General features: G+C 47.3%; 1 protein-coding gene across 1 annotated transcript in view; it reads right to left on the reverse strand.

The window, feature by feature from the left end:
• OSBP (oxysterol binding protein) overlaps nucleotides 1-3,235 on the reverse strand; it is a 34,011-nt gene extending 30,776 nt beyond the window's left edge. The window contains exon 1 of the mRNA XM_032414226.1: nucleotides 2,794-3,235. Coding sequence (XP_032270117.1) covers nucleotides 2,794-3,155 — 362 coding nt within the window. The 5' untranslated portion in view covers nucleotides 3,156-3,235. The remainder of the gene's footprint in view (nucleotides 1-2,793) is intronic.
• Nucleotides 3,236-17,142: the final 13,907 nt, after the last annotated feature.

Genomic DNA, 17,142 nt, shown 5'->3' on the forward strand with positions numbered 1-17,142 from the left:
CACCCTTGCTTTCTACTCCAAAGGTGCTACTTGGACTTTGTACCACATTCCTCACAATCTGTTGGTACTTTTCACCTGCCACTTCCTAGGAATCTCTTCTGCCTGGGTCATCTTCATGAACTAAAGGAGTTTCTCAAATCATATAAAGTCCGTAGCAGTTTTAGAAATACCAAGGAACCCAAAGAGTAAGGCAGGCTTGACTCAGGAGCTCTTGGGTTCAGGCAGATACACCTATGTTTATAAATGATTAGCGCAGTTCAGAGTGCAAGATAAGTTCTTCTGGCACAACGGTTAACAATTAGGTGGTACTTTGTCTAGAAAGTTCCCTGAAAAGGCCAGCCGAAACAGTAACTCAATCTCTGGAAGCTAGTCAGGAAAACTAATGCATATATGTCTGGGAAAGCTGAGGTTCTACATATGGTTTTAAGTAATGGGACATCCATGTAACTGTGTATATAAGGAAGAACAGGATGGGTAAAAAGAAGGAAGCGGCCCGCCAAAGCCCGTTAGGACGGTTCATCACAGGATGGGTCAAAGAAATATATGCTCTCAGTTAAAAAGAAAATAGCATTTTGTAAAAGGCATATAGAGGAGATGACAGGTTATGGAGGCATGAAAAGTGGGAGGAATGACAATTTAGCTAAATAACTCTAGGGAGATGGGGACCCAAAGAACCCTGTTAAGAAGAATAAACTACCAATGTAGTCAGTAGGAAGTACTTCAAAGTGATTTTGAAGGTAGTGCAGATTTGATAACCCTGGTTCCTGTTGCTTGGTTGGTTTGTGGGTGGGACCACCTTAGCTGCCAAAGACAGGCCTATGCACATTTCCCAATATGTGGTTTGGTATGCTTTGGAAGGAGTCTGATCTGTAGTCAGACAGGTACCATTAGCTCTTGTAAGAGAGAAGTTAAAAGTGGTTACAAGTACCTGAAGAGACAGCAACATGTAACTTCTTAATGTCCAGCCAAGATCAATACTGATTAAGACTGGTACTGATTAAAGAATCAACTGGCCTGGAAAGTGAATCTGGTAAGAACTTGGATGAGGAAAAATGGCCACACAGTAAGGCCCTCAGCTGACACACAACTTCTGAAGATGAGCAATCAATATGAATAGTGACTTACAAGCCAAGTTAGGATTCGAGTCAATTGAACATTAGAATGATGGTCAGTGTAATAGGAAAATAGGACTTGAGTAGGGGAAAAATTTTGGAACATACTAAAATGTTAAGATTTGTGATCCAACCTTAAACTGATCGTCCTGGATGAGTACTAAGAAAGGGTTAAAATTAAAATCAGTTCTGAATATAATAATGCAAATGATACAACTGTTCACAATGTGGCTTAAGCAGTGAGGATGTGCTAAGGCCCTTTCCAATGTTAGAGACTAGATAAGAATGTGTTCTTACTTCAACAACCTCCAACTCCCACCTTCAATTTCCCCTCAAAATTCTCTAAGAGCTGATACAATGGGGTTGATGGAAGAGATTCATTCACCCTAACTCTCCTGGTGGCAGAATGACTACCTGCAAAGGAAGAGAAATAGAGTGAGCTGTTCCTAACAGCATTTGGGGTCTCAAATAGGATGGTCTTTATAAAAAGATTTCAAGTAGAAATGCCATTATATTAAGAAAATTCTCCCTTAAAGGAGACTTATACATTTTGTATAAAGTCCACATAGTAACTGTGATCTATAAACTTGCTATAGGCAAGCAATAATCTCTATTGTCTGATTGATTCATGTAACACTACCCTGGGTTTTAGGTTATGTTGGTGTGAAGAGAACTAATTTCAAATCCTGACTCCTTTAGACCTTGGAAAAGTTGCGCAGCTAGGTCTCAGTTTCCTCATCAGTAACACAGGAATATCCCCTAACTCCCAGGGTTATTGTTGGGAGTCAATGAAACTATCCAAACTGTCCAGCCCTCAGGAAATGTTTATGTCCTGTCCCCAAATCCAGTATCATTATCTCTAGTAACTCGAGTAGCCAAAAGCATGCTACAGTTATGGCAAGACTGTCAGTCACCATAAATATATATTAAACGTTCCAGAACAAACAAGAAGTAATCATACCAAAGACACGGATTCTTCTTTTAATAAAACTTAAACCCAACCAAGCAAAGAGACCCCAGAAATACTGGAGAGACCACTTAAATCATTCCCATGGGGGGAGGTGGGATCAGCACACATAAAAGCAGCACTGGAGTGCACATCTCCATTCTGGGCTGTCCAGAAGGTGAAAGCATATGCCAAGTCTGGGAGAGATAAGGAAGACGGGGGGTAGATACGGAGGCCACCCTGTGCCTGGTGTCCTTGTGCCTGAACATGGAGAGAACAACGGCGGGTACATCAAGGGCTGCTAATAACCTTGAATTCTGGAGACTGAGGACAGACAGCTAAGACTTGGGACTTTCACAGTAAGTTCCTTGAGAGCCATGCCTGGATTTTGCTCTTCTACATGTGCCCCTTAGTACCTACAACAGCGCCTTCCTTGCAGAATTCATCATTGCACCTCTGTGCTGGTGGAAACACAATGGAAGAGTAGATGCTCTCCAAACAACTGGAAAGGCCAGGAACGGAGGGGAAGGTATTGCACCAAGGGCGGGTAACCCAGGTGGAGGGGTTAGACCCGGGGCGTTCACTTTTGTGATGGTGGGCTCGCGTCGCGGGCTGTCAATGCGCGCAGGTGACGAAAAGGGGCCTGGGGCGACCTTGGCTGCGGTGCCGGCTCGAGAGGGTGACGGCGCGGGGACTGTGGGCTGCGGTGGGGGACGGCGCCCCGGAAGCAGTTACCTGTAGTAGCTCAGGAGCCCGTTGCTCAGCACGAACCACCGCCGCTGGTAGCCTTTGATATAATTGGTCCATTTGAAGAGCCAGCCCTCTCGAGCCGAGCCCGAACCCCCAGCGCCCGAGCCGCCGGAGCCCCCCGCCGGCGGCGCAGGGGCCGGGCCCGCAGCCGCCACTCCCCCGGCGCCGGGGCCCGGGCCGCCCGCCGCCGCCGCGGCCACCGTGCCAAGCGCGGCCCCGGAGCCTGGCCCCGAGTCTCCGCGGCCGCCGCCGCCTCCCACCACTGGGGGACCGGTGCCGCCGCCGCCCGGAGCTGCGATGGCCGCCGGGCCCGGCCCCACCACCCCTCTCAGCTCCGTCGCCGCCATGAGCCGCCGCCGCCCCGAGATACAGGACCGGAACCGCCTACGAGAGCCGCCGTCGCCGCCCGGAGCGCCCCACACGGCTAGCGCATCAGCCGCGGCCGCGCAGCGTCCCCGCCCCGCCAGGCCCGCCGCGGGAGGAGGGCTCGGCCGCCGGGAAGGAGGCAGTCGATTGGTGCCGCTGAGCGTCACTTGCGGAGGACCCCTAGGCCATTGGCATTTCTCTCGGGCCTGTCATCCCACACCGCCCAGTGAGAGTCCGGGGTGGGACGCGTCCTGCAGGCACGCCGCTGATTGGTTCAGGTGAAGGCCAATCAGACTCATGTACAAGCCCATTGGTGCTTTCCCGAAGTCTTCGGCGCTCAGGGAGGACTCGAGAATGCAGCGTGCCCGGCCAATTCGATCACCGATTGGCCAGGGTTTCCGCCACTCCTTTCAGTTTATGACCCCGTCACTGCCACGTCACCCCCTCCCATCTCTCTTCTCTTCGTCCCAGTTCCGCCCTTACGGATTGGTGGTTGGTGTCAGCTGCTCAGCCTTTTCTACCATTTGCTGAACGAGATGAGGAACAAGGGAAGGAGTCTCGTTTTCACATCCTTACTTTCCTATCTTATTGGTTCACGTGCGTGTCACTCACATGTTGGAGGAGAGACGGAATGGGGATTAGAGATGATTAGTTCCGGATAGTGTCTGTGACAGCTGACGCTTGGCAGTGCTGACCAATAACAGAGACCTATTGAGAGAGGGGCTGACTGGAGGCAACCAATAAAATCATGGAAGCCCGCCTTGGGGGCGTGCCTGCTTGCTTCCACCTTTTCGGGGTAGGCGAAGAGTCTTCTTCCCAAAAGCGTTTTTTCACAAAAGCGTTGGAGTCCCTCTTCCTGAGTTAAAAACATCCGTATGGTTTCCTTTTGGGAAGAGTGACTCTCAGCAGGTTGCCGCTGCCTGTGAGAAGCCCCCCTTTAGGGCCTCCTCCTAGCGGCTGGCTCTGAGCTGGAGGCCCGGATTGCTGCGGAGTCCACAAGCAGCTTCCCCAGTTCCTTCCTGGGTCCAAGATCCTCCTGATTCCCTTCCCCGGTTTGCTCGTCATCGCACCACACCCCTTAACTCTTGATTCCAGACTGTCGTATGCTCTTGTTAGAGCGGGCAGCTAGTTAGGCTTTAACAGAATACCTGGAGTCCAGAAACGGGGAAATCGCGGCCAGCGCAGTTGTAAGCAAGTCAGAGGCCTGTCCTGGCAGAACTCCCGAAACAAAGCCACGGGAAACCGGATCAAACCAGACCGGCCCAAGCCGGCTGACAAAGAAGGCTGGAAACCCCCGACAGAATAAGGAAGAAAAGGCGGGAAACCCCGCTTTCAAGAAATCCCCGCCTCAGGTAATAAATATTCCACCCCCTAGTTAACAACTGTCAATAAAAGGTAGAAACCCAAGCCCCCAGTGTGCAGCTCTCCCTCGAGCCGGCTCGCTCTCACATCTGCAGAGCGTACTTGCACTTTAATAAACTTTCCTGCTTGCACCGCTCATCCACTGTGTCTGGTGTCTTTGAATTCTTTCTTTTGATGAGACCAAGAGCGTCCAGGGACATCCTTGAATGGGCTGAGCAGAGGCCACGGGCCCGAGTCTCCCCAGTCCACGGGCAGCACCTTTTTGGCAAGCCAGCCAGAAGGAGGTAACAGCCGTTGAGCGACCCTCTCCACCACTGGTGAGTCTCCAACTCTCGCCTGTCTTTGTGCTGGAGAGTTGCTTAGTGAAGTCACCATTCCTCCTTTGCTCTACTCTCTCTGGTCTACCTGGGAACCGATGTCTGGTAGCATTTATGAGAGACTGATTTTCAGCTCCAAAGAGTAAAGGGACACTTGCGCCTTCCAGCTGAAAGGCACTCTTAGGTCACTAAGAGTTTTATGGAAGTGTCGGAGATTATTTCTCAGGACGTGCAGCAGTCCCATGGGGCTTTGCATCTCCCTCGTAATTAAAACTTTGGCTCATCTGGGTATGCACACATAGGACTGATCCTCCAGTGCTCCGAGCCCCTCTGGTTGTCTTAGACTTCTGCCACGAGAAACCGAGACACGTAAGAGAGTGATCCATGGTCACTCGTGCAGGTGACGCAGCAGCACACAGAGATCCTCTCCACTGGTCCCGAGGTGACTGTCTGAGATTCCCAGGCTGACTCTGTCTGCAGGAATCTGCCTCTTGGTCATGGGACACTGACCCACCTTGTCTGCCTTCAACTGCTTCCTCTCCTACCTACTTCTGCACTCTCCTCTGTTGGTGGTGGGGCACGGAGACCTGTGAGACGTCCTGTCCCCTATGGCAGAGGTCCGGCACAACTGCCAACTCAGACTGTGATCACCACAAAGTAGCTATAAACCATTCTACTCCTTGGCAAAGGACCCCACTCCTCAAGATCTCTCCCTGTGGGTATGCCTTATCCACCACTTAATTAGATGTGACTCAACCCAAATAATTCAGGGATGCAAAGAGAACTGGAAAATAGAGGTTAGTTTCACCAGAACTGACCACAAAGTGGGGGGAGATCAACAGGTCAGACGAGAAATATTTAGACCATCAAAGGGACCCCTGTCCCTGGTGGCTGTTGTTTGCCACCGACTGTTAAGAGGCCTATCAGAACAAGGGAGGTGGGATATTCAGAGATCTTGAATTATGATGATGCCCGTTCCCAAGGGATCCATCCTGGGACATCAGGGTTAATTATCGGGCATTGTTTCTATCGGGTCTTCAGGAAGGCCATCACTCCTGGGACAGCAGGTGCCAGAAAAATTCTTGGGCCCTGGGATGCCAGGGCCGCTGGGTCATCACACGGCATGCTGGCCACAGCCGTGATTTCAGGGTGAATGGACAGCAGGCTCGGGACACCCACAGTCCACTCGCCATTGGAACTCTCTAGAAGAGTACCCAGTTGAGATCCTATCAGGTTTCGGAGAGAGAACTAACTCTCCTCAGGGAAATAGGACTCCAGGCTTCTGGTAATGGGAACCCTGGTTTAGTTGCTCCTTTTCTTTTTAAGGGAGTCAACTCTCTCCCTGAAGACAATGGGAAATTCCACCTCCATCCCCAAAGACTCCCCTCTGGGATGTATTTTGAGACGCTGGGATCAGCTCCTATTAGAAAGCCTAAATAAGAAAATGCTTATTTTCTTTTGTAACATTGCTTGGCCACCATATAAGCTAGAGGGGAGGTCTGGTCAGAAAATGATAGTCTTAACTATAAAACCATATTGCAAGTCAATTTCTTCCATATGATACAAGAAAAATGGGTAGAGATCCCTCCTGTCCAGGCCTTTATGGCCCTCAGGGATGCCCCTGACACATATAAAACATGCACAGTGGGAGGGGGTCATTTAGATCTTGGCCCCAAGAAAGGAATTCTTGCAGTAGCTCCCCTCGGAAACACCCCAACACCGTTGGCTCCAGCCTAAGCAACCAGTCCCCCACCCTAGCAACCAACCTACCTACCCTCCTTGACCAGACTCAGGCCCAAAGAAAAAGTTCCTCTGCCCCCTCCAGGAGGTGGTGGGTGGACCTCAGGGGACCACAAAGACTCTCTGTCCCCTTTTTGATGTCAGATCTCAGGCAGTGCCATGAGTGTTAAGCCAGTTTTCTGAGGATCCCAGCAAATCTACTGAGGAATTCAGGAGCCTGACTCCAGTCTTTTGCTCTAACCTGGAAGGACCTTCTGGTCATTCTGTCCCATTGCTGCCATCCAGAGGAACGATTCCGCATCTGGGCGGAAGAGGAATACTTCATGCTACCCAGCCTAACAGATATCCTGGTTGGAATGACCTTCGTACCTCAGACAGACCCTAATTGGAATTATCAGCCTGGGCAGCAGGGACTAGCCCACGTGGTACTATGCCTCTGGAGAGCATAAAGAGGTGTATCATCAAACTAGTAAACTATGATAAGGTGAGGGAGATCACCCAAGGACCCAATGACAATTCCGCTCTTTTTCAGTCCCATCTAGTAGAAGGGCCACAAAAGTTCACCAATGTAGATCCAGATACCCCAGAGGGAAGGTTGGTCCTGGGAACTCATTTTATAAGTGAGGCAGGTCCAGATACTCATAGAAAGCTCCAAAAGATGGCTTTAGGGTCCCAAACTCCCAATACAGGCAACTTTACTCCTTCATGGGCCAATCCTCCAACAAAGGTCCCAATATACAAAAAGGGAAATAAACTGAACTCAGCAGAAAAACTAGCAACTCCATCCTGAGGGATGGTGGACGCAAGAGCAAAAGGTGATGCTTCCCTAGGCATCCCAATGGAAAATCATCAAGGGACTACATGACTTTTCTCATTTGGGAAGAGACATATTAACCTCCTTAGTTAATAGAGTCTTTTCAGGAATTATCCTGTCGTGGGTTATCAAGGAAATCACCAGGGCCTGTGACCTATGTCACAAGAACACCACTGGGGGAGGGCTTAAACCACCTCCACTTCTCTAGCCCATCCAAAGACAAGGGACTGGCAGATAGACTTCACTCAGATGCCCCCATCTCAGGGACCTAAATACCTCCTGGTCTTTGGGGACACTTTCACTGGTTGGATAGAGGCTCATCCTGCTAGAACGGAAAAAGCTCAAGAGGTAGCAAAAGCTCTACTAAAGGAAATTATCCCGTGCTTTGGGCTTCCAAAGTCTCGGCAAAGTGGTAACAGCCCATCCTTTATCACAAGGGTGACTCAACAAGTGTCTTCTGCCTGGGAATTCATTACCACCTTCATGCTGCCTGGAGACCCCAATCCTTGGGAAAGGTCAAGAGCGCTAATCAAATCTTGGCCAAACTTTGTCAGGTAACCTCAGAATCCTGGATAAAACTCATGCCCATAGACCTCCTGAGAATGAGAATGGCCCCAAAAAGGAACCTCCAACTCAGCCCCTTTGAAATGCTGTATAAGAGGCCTTTCTTCACAGCATATCTGCTGTTTGATTGGGAAGCTCACGAATTTATAAAACATTTCATCAGTCTAAGACAGGTATAGCAGGCTATCATGGACTATGGCAATAAAAATTTACCTGTGCCCAAGAAAGCGCCTGTACCTGCCCAGATCAAGCTAGGCGACATGGTTTTATTAAAGACCTGGAAGGAGGGTTTACCTTCAGATCAATTAGATCCCAAATGGTAGAGACCCTACCAGGTTCTTCTTGGCACCCCAACAGCAGCTAAGCTCTAAGGTATAACTAGCTGGGTTCATTTGTCTAGAATAGACACACCCAGCTCCAGACTACCCATAGTTGAAGACTGAGACATTCCATCCTAATCCTGTGAGCCAGAGGAAAATCTACGCTATGTCTTCAAAAAGATAAGTGATTGACATCCTACTATGAATATTTGCTTCGTACTTTTAGCTATTGCCTGGATTTTTTTAAAGTGTTGTTAATTTGAATTTTATTGGTTTTGTGGTTTTTTTCCTTGTATTTAACATATACATTTGTTTCAGCTTTATGGTTGTGTAAAAGCTGTAACATTAGGAGTTCTGGATTTTCTTTACACTGCTTCTCCTCCTTGCAAACCTCTGTCTACTTGGACCTCTGAGTTGTTTTTCTTGCTCTCCTCAAGCCACTCCCCTCGTTAAAACAAAACAAAACAAAAAACATCTTTCCTATTGGGTCTCACCCTCAGACATGGCCCTAAAAGTCTTATTTTTTCTCATTCTTATTACTGCTCTAGCCTAGGCAGATCCACGGAGGAGTTCCAACATCATCTCCCGGGAAATAAGTTTTCCAGCTGCTGGATTTGTCATTTACATCCCCCCAAAAGACCTTTCTTACCTCCTCTTTTATCCTGCTCATTCTCCTAATATAACTCTCCATCAAAAAAACTACCAGGCAAGTTTCTCATCGGCCCTAATTGGATCTGCGTTGACCTATCCCCTCCCACCACCCCGATATTTCAGTTGGTGGACCCTGCTTATTCCTAAGCTCCACGTGCAGATAACTCCAATAATTCAACCCATAAAAACAGACCTAAAAGATAGGTCAGCTGCCGGATAGCATCACCTCCGGCGGCAGTCTCTGGACCTCACTTTGCCAAAGACCCTTGGACCTTCAGACAAATTTCCAATGTCTCAATTCAGCATTCCAGGCATGGAATGCGGCATGCCAGCGTAGAAAATATAAATGACACAGATTTGCAGTGCCACCCACTGGGTATGTGCCTATTCCACCCTTTCAAGTAAAACCCCAATACATCCACGTTTTGGATCATGGCCTAGCTGGACACTAGCATTAGTCAGCATTACTGTTCAATTTCTCCCTTCACAACCACACTTTCTAGTTCCCTAGGATACAGGAGGGCGGGACCCGATTCCCCAAATGCACACACAATAACTCTTCCCCATGGGCCCAACAGCTCCAGGAGCTAGGAACAGCAAGTTCTCCCATAACCTTATGCGCTTCTCCCAACTATCTCCTTATCTGTCTACGTCCTTCTCACAATCTACAGGGCCCCATCTTTACTCAGCCCATATTGGCCCTAGGATTTCAGTGCACTGATAACCTCAAACATTGGGGCAATTGCACGCTGGAGTCCACATCTATAATTCTGCCCACCCCGACACCAGAACCTGAGGAAGTGCATTAGCTCCTTGGGGATTTGCATATCATGATACAACCCTGCGAAATCTGAAAGCAGCATTAGATGAACTAGCTTTTCCTCTCATTTCTCAGATCTCTCCCAAGTCCCATCTGTCTTTGTCCAATGTGGTTATAGACAACAGGCTGGCTTTAGATTATATATTGGCGGAACAAGGTTTGTGCTGTCATTAACAGAACATGTTGCACCTACATCAACACCACTGGACAGGTGGAAGAGAATATCCCAGAATTATATGCGCCAGCCTAATGGCTACATCCAATGGCCAAAGGGGCTGATCCTGCTAATAATATTTGGGATGCTGTATGTAAGACCTTTCCATCTGTAACCTGGTTCTTGCCCTTTTTAGGACCACTATATTGGTACTTTTGCTTTCTGGACCTTGTTTGTTTAATTTTCTTGTCAAATTTGTCTCTTGCAGACTCCCCACAATTTCATTTACAAATGATGGTGCACCAGGGATTCCAGCCCATCCCCTGTGAAGATGAAACCTGTCAACACCAAGCCCGTGATTTCCTTCTACTCCCCACTGTCCATCGAGTTGTCCTAAAATTTAGAGAGCAAGGACTTCTGGAACCCTCAGGCAGGGTCAACATCCCAGACCATTATGATGCACCATCACCCATTTTCCCTTCAAAGATTTTAAGGGCCCAGAGTCCTTGAGGGGAGAAATGTTAGAGGAGGCAGCTAGTTAGCTTCTAACAGAATAGCTGGAGACCAGAAAGGGGGAAGCGGTGGCCAGTTCTGTTATCAGAAGGTCAGAGGCCTGTCCTGGCAGCACTCCCAAACCCACAAGAAACCAGATCAAACCAAACTGGCTGACAAAGAAGGCCGGAAACCCCTGACCAAATAAGGAAGAAAAGGTACAAAATCCTGCTTCCACGAAATCTCTGCCTCCAGTAACCTTCCTCCCCATAGCTAACAGTTGTCAGTAAAAGGTAGAAACCCAAACCCCAGCGTTCTCGAGCCGGCCTGCTGTCACATCTGCTGAGCGTACTTGCACTGTGGTGAACTTTCCTGCTGGCACCGCTCACCTGCCGTGTCTGGTCTGTCCTTGAATTCTTTCTTGTGATGAGACCAAGAGCCTCCAGGGACATCCTTGGGTTGGGCTGGGGGAGGCCTCAGGCCCAGGTCTCCCCAGTCCACTGGGCAACACTCCTCATTCTGTCCCCTGAGTTGCTGACCCCGCTGTGAGGAGAAAATTGACTCGAGAGGCCTCGCCTTTATATGTGCTTCTACAGGTGGGTGTCTTCCAGACCTAAGGGCCCTGCCCTTGTTGGCTTTAGCATCGTTGACTTGGTTCACATGTTTGTAAAAGTCACAGATTCAGTAGCTCATTGAATATGGAGATGTTGCGAACTATTGTTACAAACAGAGCTTTGGGGAATGCAGCACCTGTTACATTTTGCTAGTTTAAACCCGCAACAGAAAGCGTAAAACAAATTGCTTTTCCTTGGCATTGAGCTCTCTGGTATCAAGAAAGTAAAGAATACTCTTTTTCAGAAAATGTTGATATAAAAGAGAGAAATGTTTATTGAATTCTGGAGAGAGGATACACTTTGAAAATTCCCAGTTAGATGTAGGCCATTTGTGATTTTTAAATTTTTTTTTTTTAAGATTTCATTTATTTATTTGACAGAGGGAGAGAGAGCACAACCAGGGGTAGGGAGAGAGGGAGAAGTGGGTTCCCCACTGAGCAGGGAGCCCGATGCGGGACTCGATCCCAGGACCCTGGGATCATGACCTGAGCCGAAGGCAGACGCTTAACCGACTGAGCCACCCAGGCGTCCTAATTGTGATTAAAAAAAAAAAAAAAAAAAAAAAATTGAATCAAAGTGAATCCCTTTATGCTTGGGTCCTGCCTTTGCTACTTACTGGTTCTGTGACTTTGGGAAAGTCATTCAAGCACTCTGAGCCTCAGTTTTTACTTCTGTTAAATGGGAATAAAACCTTACCGGATGCTGTTGTGATTAAATGCACTTGAACATGTTTGCTAAAACTAAACAGCTACAAAAATGTGACTTGGGTTGCCAAGCACATCCCCCAGATTACTTGCCAATCACAAAGGAGAATTAGATACTTCTACAGTAGGGAAATCTGGTTGTCCCCACTTTAACCCAGCTATCCAACTTAGCATCACTCACCCTGGGACAATCAATATTTTTAGGAGGTCCCTGGTGTGTTCCAGCATGAAGTATACAGCATGGCCTGATGAAGTTTTCTTGCCCTAAATGCTGAATCCGGAACGCAATCAAGCCTTCAAATCTAACCTTTGGTTTATAGAAGCTGGAGGAACTGGTTAAACAACACCCCCAAGGAAGACCATCAGATAAATCAAGAATGTGAGGCATTCTATAAGACAACTGGTTTTCTAGAAGACAAGACCTAAAGATTAAGGGAAATTGATGTCATAAAAAAGGGCCAGGGGGTGATGGTCCTAAATTTAAAAAACTTGAAAGACACAACCACATGCTTGATTAGATTCTGGTTCTGAAAAACAAAACAAAACAAAACAAAACAAAAAACAGCTTTTTAGACATTTTGGGGATAACTGGGGAAATTTGAAAATGGATTGGTATTAGATGATGTTAGGCAGTTACTACGTTTGTTCAGTGTGATATTGGTATGATGGCTATGAAGGAAAAGCACCTTTAATATTTGGAGAAATGATTGGGAGTGAAGAGTCATAATGTCTGTAATTCCCTTTGAAATGGAAAAGGAAAGAAAGGAAAGAAAGATTAAAAGAAAAAGAAAGAGTAAGCCAAGAAAAAGTATTACAGACTTTGAAATGCACACACACACACACATTTCTATCTATGTATCTATTCTATGTATCTGTATATCTCTATATAAAGCAATAGAGCCCAATGTTAATTGTTGGATGTTGGTGAGAAGTATATGGGGATTTATTGTACTATTATTTCTACTTTTATTGTATATCTGAAAAGAAATTTGTCTTAATGTTTTCAAAGGCTGGGTTGCATCATCGTCGGCCACCACTGCCTCCAGAATACAGCCCAGATTTCTTACCTGGCAAATCAGGTCCTTGACAATCTGGTGTCACTTCTTTCCCAGGCAGTCTCTTACTCTAATGTCTTGATGTATTCCATGCTCCAATTAAACTGGTCCACACGTCTGTTTCCACATTTGCCCTGCACTTTCCCATGTGGGTGCCTTTGCATATGCTCCCCCTTCTTTCCTTTTTTTCTTTTTTTAAAGATTTTATTTATTTATTTGACAGAGAGAGACACAACAAGAGAGGGAACACAAGCAGGGGGAGTGGGAGAGGGAGAAGCAGGCTTCCCGCGGAGCAGGGAGCCCGATGCGGGGCTCGATCCCAGGACCCTGGGACCATGACCTGAGCCGAAGGCAGACGCTTGACGACTGCGCCACCGAGGTGCCCCGCTCCCCCTTCTTTGAATGCATAATATTCTCCCCACACAGCATCTCCTCTGATACCCTGCCTAGAAGTAATGCTCCCTCCTCGGGACTCAGAATTTGCTGTGACATTTGTTGTCTCGCCCTAAGTCATTTGTGTTCCCGACTTATGACAGCTACTACAGGGCGAGTTCCTCCAGCATGTGGTCTGTAGATCTGTATCTGTCATCTTCAGTTCCCGCATGACAGTTAGCACACAGCCTAGCCTATTCACCCATGTGACAAACATTTATTGAGCATCTACTAGAACATCTCCAGTCTTGAGCCAAGTGTTGGGAACAGGGTAGTGAAGGTACAGGTGGGTTCTATTCCAAGTGCAATGGAAGCGATTAGGGATTAAAGTGACCCCAATTTTTGTTAAAAATGGTCACTGTGGAGTCACAAGAGGGGGGAAAGCCAGCAGCAGGGGAGCACTTGCAGCTTTCTCAAAGAGACGCCGGAGGCTGGATTGAATGTGGTGGCAGGTGGACACGTTCCAGAGGCTCACTGTGAATAGGTGCAGGAAACCGGGTCAGAGGGAGAAGCGGACCCGAGATGCACTCGGCTGTGACGAGAGCTGGAGCTGGGTGCCCCCTCCCAGGCTTCCGCCCTTGAGACGAGGTGGTTCGGGGCGCTCGCTCCACGCACTGGTCTGTCATTGCTCCAGGCTGCGTCCAAGGAGGCAGCCCAGCCCCAGGCATTTCCTTGGGGTGAGGGCAATTCCCAGAGGGAGACAGGCTCAGCCGTGAGCCCAGAGCCACTGACATTGTCAGCAGCTGGGTTTGAGCACCTGCTCCTGAAGAGGGCCTTTCCAGAGCACCACATTCTGTATCTATTTTGTAGACACTCCCACAGGGAATAATTGTGTACTTAAAAAACGGGCCCTGCCTACTACCTGGGGAAATCTCTAACACCCTAGCAGGAGGCACCATTGGCTCACTGAGGCTTTATAGTCCAGTGATGAGTTATTCTGCCTCAGGACCCTGATCACTGGGGTCCGTATTCTGCTTGTGTGAAGGGAATAGGATCTTGCGTGATTTACTTAACCTCTCACCAGTTTCCTTATGACCATGTGAATAGCATCTATTTCTCAATGTCTCGGGGGAAGGATTCAATGAAAATGCATGAATGTAATCTGCCTGTCATGTAGTAAATGATCAGTACATGCTAATTATTAATTATGCAAGGCTATCTTTGAAGCACAGCAGAGCTAACCCAAGTGGGACCCAAGACTTCCTTGGGAGTATTAGACGTGCTATAGAGAAGCCTAGAAATATTGGGACTTTATATGGTGTAGGAGTGTGTTCGTAAAGTGAAGCTTTATTAAAGTGAATCAGCTTTTACTGTTTTTTTTTTTTTTTTTAAGATTTTATTTATTTGAGAGAGAGAGAGAGCACAAGCAGGGGTGGGGAGGGGCAGAGGGAGAGGGAGAAGCAGACCCCCCGCTGGGCAGGGAGCCCGACTCAGGACTTGACTCAGGACTCGACCCCAGGACCCTGAGATCATAACCTGAGGCGAAGGTAGATGCTTAACCCACTGAGCCACCCAGGTGCCCCACAGCTTTTACTGATTGTTAAGCACACTCACAAATATAATTGCATTTATTCTTTGTCACAATCCTGGTTGTTTTACTCCTCCTCTTACAGATGGGGAAACTGACTTAAACAAGTAGGTAACTTGTAAGGGCAAAGCCCTGAATAGCCCCACAGCTAAGGCAGGCTGTCCTTTGTACCACAGGTACCATAAAATCTCTTCTCAATAACATAAACAACTCAGTTATAGCCGGTGTCATCAACACAACGACATGACATTTGGTTTCATTTTGATAACAGAAAATAAACATAATTTCTCTTATTTTTAAAAAGTATCACCAGCCTGCCCCTGCTGCTGTTACATCCGGGAAAGCTACCATTTTTGCCATCCCTCAAATTTATAATAAATTTTTAAAAGATTATTCAAAACTGCTTCCCGCCCCCGCCCCCGTAACACTTAACTCTAATACGAAACGACTGAAAAAAATGTGCAAGTGACAGAGACTCCATTTATGTTGGTTTAAACACATAAGAGTTTATTCTCACATATGAAAGAAATCCAGAGGTAGGCAGCTCAGGGTTGGTAGAGTAGCTCCCTGAAGTCTTCAGAGACACACACTTCCTTCTCTGCTGCTGTGCATTGTTTTTGACGTTGAGATTACTTTTTCCCTCAAGATGGCTGCTGGAGCTCCAGCCATCACAACTGCATTCTAGGCAGCAACAAGAGGGAAGGAAGGAAAAAAGGGTTTCCTTCCAAGGAGCAATTTTTGGTTATCCCACACAACATGCCTGCTTACTTCTCTGTTAATGGAGAAGCACTGGGGAATGATTGTACATGTAATTCAGGTTTTCTTTCTCTGCTACTCAACTCACTGCAATCTTGGACAAGTCATGTCCATACTCTCTTTTCCTTCAAATACAAACCTATTATATTCATTATGAACGATATTAAAGGTTCAGAAATGTAAATACAGAAAATGAAAATCCCCCATAATCACACCTTTCAGAGATGACTGTTGTTAACATTTTGATATTCTTCCACTACCTTACGGGATTTTTTAAACAATTACAGTTTTTTAAAGATGAAATATTTGACACCTCTACTTACTAGTTTTCCAGGGCTACTGTAACAAAGGACCACAGATTGGGGGGCTTGAACAATGGAAATTTATTTTCTTACAGTTCTGGAGGCTAGAAGTTTGAGATCAAGTGGCAGGTGTGGACAGGATTGGCTTCTGAAATCTCCCCTTCACTTTTAGATGGCCCTTTTCTCTGTGCCCGTGTCCTAATGTCTTCTTAAAAGGACAGTCATATTGGGTTCTAGTGCACCCTAATGACCTCATTTTCACTTAACCTCTTTACTTTGAAGACACCAGCTCCAAATACAGCCACATTAGGAGGCTCTGGGGGGTAGGACTCTAACATGTGAGTTGTGAGGGACACAATTTGGCCCCAGCAGACACAGAATGCATATGATACACAAAAGCTGTGAAACACAATAGTAAAGCCCACCAACCTACCACCCAAAATAGCCAGTTTCCTACATCTTTATCTGAATCCCATTCCCCTAAACACTCCCAAAGGTAAGCACTGTCCTAAATCTAATTTAAAAAATGATTCTCTCAGTCACCTTGGCTTCTAATGGCTCAGTCTTCTGCAGACCAGGAATAGTGTTGTGAGGCCCGCTCTTAAGTGGTCCCTTCCACGCAGCGTGGAGATGGCCCATTTCCACCTCCACACTGCAGTGATTTCTCAAAAGCATAAATCAGATCATATTTTGTTTTGTGCTTTCTCCTTCAACACTCTGCAAAGTCTTCCCACTGCAGCGAGAGCAAATCCCATCGGGGCCCTGTGTGGTCATTCTATCCCCTCTTCATTCCAGCAACATCAGCCTTCTGTGGTCCTTGAGCTCCTTATTCTCCTCTCAGGGTCTTGGCGATCTTCCTTTTGCCTTGGGATGCTCTTTTGAGACCTTTGCATGGCTGTCCTCTTGTCATTATTCATGCACCTACTCACAGGGCTCCTGCTCATCAAAGCCTTTCCTGACCACTGTCTCAAGTACCCCTCCTCCCATCTCTCGACTCCCTTACCCTTTGTTCTCTGAACACCCGCCTCTACCTGTAAGTATCTTCCTGGGGCCTCAGGCTGCAGAGGCGCAGGGCCTCCGTTTGTCTCTGTCACCACGGGGCCTGCAGCATTGCCAAGTGCTGGCTGATGTATATTACCGAGTTGTTCCTGACCTCGGGGTTGTCGTGATAAAGCGAGTGACAATGTAGTTTGACAGGGCCATCGCACAAATTTAGTACACTAAAGGACCATACAGATGCCAGACAGCTGTACCTCTGATCCTTATATAATGCAGTTGGTACCGATGATGACTGCCTCAATCGCCCCCTTTGACGTTACTGAGAGACAACTGCTTAATTTGCC

The sequence above is a fragment of the Phoca vitulina genome, unplaced genomic scaffold (genome assembly GCF_004348235.1).
Source record: "Phoca vitulina isolate PV1807 unplaced genomic scaffold, GSC_HSeal_1.0 scaffold16, whole genome shotgun sequence".
NCBI classification, from domain to species: domain Eukaryota; kingdom Metazoa; phylum Chordata; class Mammalia; order Carnivora; family Phocidae; genus Phoca; species Phoca vitulina.